This window comes from Dipodomys ordii, unplaced genomic scaffold, assembly GCF_000151885.1.
Source record: "Dipodomys ordii isolate 6190 unplaced genomic scaffold, Dord_2.0 Scaffold6, whole genome shotgun sequence".
Classification (NCBI taxonomy): Eukaryota; Metazoa; Chordata; class Mammalia; order Rodentia; family Heteromyidae; genus Dipodomys; species Dipodomys ordii.
Window position 1 is genome coordinate 378,160 of NW_012267222.1, and position 5,011 is coordinate 383,170.

A 5,011-nucleotide genomic window follows, 5' to 3' on the forward strand; every position below is an offset into this window, starting at 1 on the left:
CGAGCCCGGCCCCGCCTCGCGCGGCCTTCGAGCCCCCCCTGGCGGTCGCGCGCAGAAAGTCGGCGCTGTTTCTGGGGCGGAGACCGGGCCCGGTGGGGCGGGCCCGTACCGGATCGTCCAGGCCTGGGCCGGGTGACCCTGCAGGCAGGCGGCAGTCCGGTCCGTTAGCGCGAGGCCCCGGAAGCGGCCGGCCTCTTGGAAGAACGAGTGCTGGGTCGTCTTTTTAATGCGCTTCTTATGAAAATCCCGGTAAACCAGCGCCGCGGCTCGCGCTGTCCTCCCGGCCGCTCAGGAGGCTGAGACCTGAGGATCGCGGTTCAAAGCCAGCCCGAGCAGGAAAGTCCGTGAGACTCTTATCTCCAATAAACCACCAGGAAACCGGAAGTGGCGCTGTGGCTCAGGTGGTAGAGCGCTCGCCTCGAGCTGAAGAGCTGAGGGACAGCGCCCAGGCCCAGAGTTCAAACCCCACAACCGACCAAAACAAAAAAACAGAAAGAAGTGTGTGTGCGTGCGTGTGTGTGCGTGCACACCAGTGGCCCTGTCTCTGAGCTGATGGCTAATGCTCTATCACTTGAGTCACATTTCCACTTCAGGCTTTCAGTGGTTAACTGGCTTTATGTGTGCACTGTCTGGAAGCCTCAGTGCTCCAGTGCAGGGATCTCTTGAGACAGAACGGAGGACGCAGGAAGTTGAGCCTGTTGCCACGGCTGAGAGCCACAGCATGTGAGAGAGACTGTGTGCAGTGTCCAGGCCCTCGTGGACTTGTCTGTAACCAGCTGCTCCCATTCAATCCTGTGTGCAAGAGCGTGCACTTATAGGTGCCCCTCCCACTTGGCAGAAAATGGGCCAGACTGCCGCAGATGAGGTATGGGCTCATCCGGTGTCTAGCAAACACAGAGCTGGTTTCTTCTGAAGTCCCTGCTCTGGCCTCTGCTGAGAAATGTATATGCTGTCCCCTGGCTGCCCCACCCCCACCACATGCCTCCTTCAGCCTCAGTGCTGGCCTGAGCAGGAAGCACCCCACAGCCCTGGGCATTCCCGTAGGCAAAGGGCGGGGCTGCCAGAGGACAGACAGGCAGCGCGGGGCAGGGCATGCGTGTGAGTGTCCTGGAGGTGAGTGGGGGAGGAGCCCCTCAGTTAACAGGGCTTAGGGATGCCAAGGCAGGCCAAAGGGCTTCACACCCTCTGCCTGGAGGGGGCCATGAAGACCCTTGGGGGTCAGAGCTGCTGCCTGGCGGTTAGAGAGCCAGGTGGGTCTGACAGCGCCGCTGCTTGCACATGGCACAGAGGGTCTGCGTCCTGCTGAGTGACCAGCCTGGGCACATGGTTCTCCAGGGAGCCGGCTTTGCCGTTCTGAGTGGAGCAGAGATCAGGTTTCCCAGGAAGCCCAGAATAGCCCCTGCCTGCCTCCCAGAAGCCGTGACCCAGAGGGTCAGCCCCGGCTCCCCGAGTCCAGGCACAGTCCACATGCTGACACTGTGGTCCGCAGGGCCGTCTGAGGTGCAGGTGGTGTTGGGCCTGGGACAGTGGCAGGAAGCCAGGCCAGCTCACCCCTGTGGCCTTCAGGAGACGTCTCACAAGAGAGGGCTGGTCCTCTGGGAGGTGGACTCGAGGTGGCACAGGGGGGGAACAGTGTGAGGCCTGCTGGGAGCCAGCCCCTCCCCCCTGCCCTGCCCTGGCCTTGGCCCAAGAGGGACAAAAGGGTCCCTGGGGGACGGGCCAAGCCTGTCCCAAATTAGGGCCACAGGACTTCCCACCCCCAAAAGGCTTTTGAAATCTGGACCCCAGGGACCATGGGCATTTGGGCCCAGCTCAAACCCAGCTGTGGCCAGGCGCCAGTGCCTCACACCTGTCATCCTGGCTACTCAGGAGGCTGAGATCTGAGGATCGCACAGTTCAAAGCCAGCCCGGGCAGGAAAATCATGGTAGAGTACTCGCCTTGAGCTGAAGAGCTGGGGGACAGCACCCAGGCCCAGAGTTTAAACCCCACAACCAAGAAACAAAGAAAACCTCCGGCTGTGGCACCCACTGCACCATGTGCGCTGCCCACGGGAGCCTGGTGCACTGCCCTGCATTACCCCTGACCAGGCCAGGTACGGTGAGGTGGCTCGGCGCCAGGGAGCCTTTGGTGGGCTGGGTGGGTCACGCTAAGAGCTGGGAGAAGCAGCTGGGAAAGTCCTCTGGGCAAAGAGCATGGCTACAACCAGTACCTGCAGGTAATGAGGGAGGGAGCCTGGCGGGTGGCAGCCTGGACAACCACCGAAAGGGGGCATGGTGAGGGCCGAGCCAGCCTCTGCCAGCAGCACGCCCTTTCCCAGAGCTGGCGAGTGTCCCCAGGGACCTGTGCTGCCGGGCGGGAGAGGCGGCTGGGTGCTGCATGCATCCGCGCTGGCCCCTGCAGGTCTGGAGGCCTTCCCTGGGAGCCTGAGCCCGGCTGCCGGGCTCCCCCTGCACTGTTCCCAGAGTTCTTCGCCCACCATCACCTGCGATCCACCCAGCCTGGCCTTGCAGCCCTGTGCTTCCTCCCGTGCCTGGCCTCTGGGTGTCTCCGTCTTGTCTCCTCTGCTGGGCCCTGCCTTCCTGTGCCCTTTCCAGAGTTTTGCCCACACTGACACCCTTCATTGCACCTTGTTCTGGAACCCTGCTCTGCTATGGTGGACCTCAATCCTCCATTATTTTAAACCTATTCATCTGGAAGAGCAGTCCTGGCAGACTTGAGGTGTGGGGGGTCTCTCCTACCCTCCCTCCTACCCATGGACAGAGGGACAGTGCGGCCCCCCAGGGCTTTTGTCTCCTGCAGACAGAGGGCCTGCCAGCTGAGCAGATTAAGGACCACAAGGCATCGCTGAGATGTTTGAGGAGGAGGGCGACAGGCAGGTGAAGATGCGTGAGCTCCAATCTCTCACGAGCCTGCTGGGCAGCAGCCCACAGGAGCGCTCTGGTCTCTATGGCCAGGGACACAGACCAAGACAGTGAGCCAGGGAAGGTGGCTGTTGGGTGGCTGGTACAGCTCTGGTCTGTGTGGGTAGGGAAATGAAACTGGAACAGCCCTCACGTAAGCCCCTGGGCTGGCAAAACTCCTTCCAGCCGGGCACCAGTGGCTCACGCCTATCATCCTAGCTACTCAAGAGGCTGACATATGAGCATCGCAGTTCAAAACCAGCCCAGAAAGGAAAGTCTGTGAGACTCTTATTTCCAATAAACCACTAGAAAACCAGAAGTGGCGCCGTGGCTCAAGTGGTAGAGTGCTCACCTTGAGCTGAAGAGCTCAGGGACAGCGCCCAGGCCCAGAGTTCAAGCCCCACAACTGACCAAAAAAACAAAAACTCCTTTCAGACAAAAGGTTCTTCAACTGTGGCGGCTTCCTGGCCCTGCTGGGCATTTACCGCAAGAAAGCCAAGAGCCAGGAGGGCAGCTGAGGGCAGCTGGGGGCAGCTTTCCAGATCTTTGACAAAGAAAGCAAGGGCGACATGGACAGGAACACCCTGAAGTAGGGCCTGGCTGTGGGCAGCAGGTGGACATTGTGCGTGTTCTGGGCCTGGGCAGTGGGTGGACACTGTGGGTATCCTGAATGGGAGGGGGGCTGGCTGTGCTTGTGACGGGGGAGGGGTGCCCCTGGGGGTGGAGGTGGAACAGATGCAGGAGGCTGACAGAGACAGGGTGGAACCATCCACTCTGAAGCGTGGGGACGAGCGGTGGGAGCTGCGCAGCTGGCCAGGGCAGCCACTGACCTTGCGCCTCTGTCCCCAGAACTTGTGGCCGTGATGACGGGAGAGTCCTTCGCGGCGGTGCGGGGGACAGCTGTGACAGCTAGGAGACGCTTGTCTGGGCCAGCCGCCGCCCACCGCTGCCCTCCCGCCTCCCGCCTCCAGCTCTGAGTCAAGCTGAGTCTGCTGACTCTGCCTCACTGTCCTATCTGGAGAGGAGGGGTACCAGCCAGCAGGGGATCCTGACCACTTCTGCTACAACACCTGCCCTCTTCCATCTCCCAGACCTAGAGGTCAGATGGCCCACAAGATTGCCCTGTCTGCACCTGTACAACCCTTCCCACACAGGCAGAGACGATTTGGATGTAAACTTTATTCTCTCTCCAAAAAACTGAGAACATCTCAAGCCCAGAACTCCCAAGGCCCAGGCCTGTGGGCCTACTCCAGGCAGAGGGCCCCCAAGTTGGGCCAGGTGGACTGGCTGGAATTGCATAGCAACGGGGCCCGGGCTGCAGCAATGTGCTGTACTGGATGGCTGGCCTTCCCAAGGAAAGGATGTGGGGTGGGCGGGTCCTTGGCCCAGGCACCGCTGGTCTGACGGCTTCAGAAGAGCTCTCCCAGCCCCTGCAAGGAGCCCAGGGGCTACAACGAGGGCTGCTGGACATTGGGCCCTGGCCCCTGGGGCTGTGGAGTGGTTTCTAGACTCGAGGCCCCAGGGAGAGGCCCTGGTTTCTGGGCAGAAGCCAGGTTTCCCTCTCTGGCTTTTGTCTTGATGGCCTCGTCATAAGAGGGTGGCAGCTCAGGGACACACAGGCTGTAGGCAGGAGGAGCTATGGTGTCAAGATCCAGCTCCCCAAAAGACAGGGGCAGAAGCGCGCCCAGTGGGTACTGGACAGAGCTGTAAGCTGCAGGAATCAGGGTGGGATTGAGGAGGTAGCCCGGCCTTCACCATTGCCCCCGCCCCACCCGGCCACCCCCCAGCTTCCAGCCTCGCTCTGGCCGTGGACCACTGGGCACTCACAGGTCACAGTGCTGTGTGCCGGGCTGTCGCTGTCTCCAGGGGTGCCCATCGGGTCACAGGGTGGCCATGCGGGTGGCAGGTGTGTCTGCGGGTGCATGTGCTTCCGGAGGCAGCAGAACCGCACACAGCTGGCCGTGACCCCGCAGAGCAGCAGCAGCAGGAGGGTGAGCAGCACGAGCCTGTCAGGGAGCAGCACGCCTCCCCTGCTGACGGCTGCCAGGCCCCGGAGGAGCTCGCTCCCACGCCTGGGCCCACGGCGTCCAGGCCCGGAGGAGCTCGCTCC

At 62.0% G+C, this 5,011-nt stretch overlaps 2 protein-coding genes across 2 annotated transcripts in view; one reads left to right on the plus strand and one right to left on the minus strand.

Moving 5' to 3' along the window:
• The first annotated feature begins 2,035 nt into the window (after positions 1-2,035).
• Calml6 (calmodulin-like 6) lies at positions 2,036-3,494 on the plus strand. The gene is given in 5 exon segments (XM_013031408.1): positions 2,036-2,098; positions 2,801-2,834; positions 2,837-2,927; positions 2,929-2,972; positions 3,337-3,494. Coding segments are annotated over 5 exon segments (390 nt in total).
• A 584-nt stretch (positions 3,495-4,078) lies between these two features.
• Positions 4,079-5,011, minus strand: part of Tmem52 (transmembrane protein 52) — a 4,799-nt gene continuing 3,866 nt past the window's right edge. The window contains exons 3-4 of the mRNA XM_013031418.1: positions 4,729-5,007; positions 4,079-4,612 (exon numbers count right to left, since the gene is read on the minus strand). Of these exons, the coding sequence (XP_012886872.1) occupies positions 4,350-4,612; positions 4,729-5,007 (542 nt within the window). The 3' untranslated portion in view covers positions 4,079-4,349. The remainder of the gene's footprint in view (positions 4,613-4,728; positions 5,008-5,011) is intronic.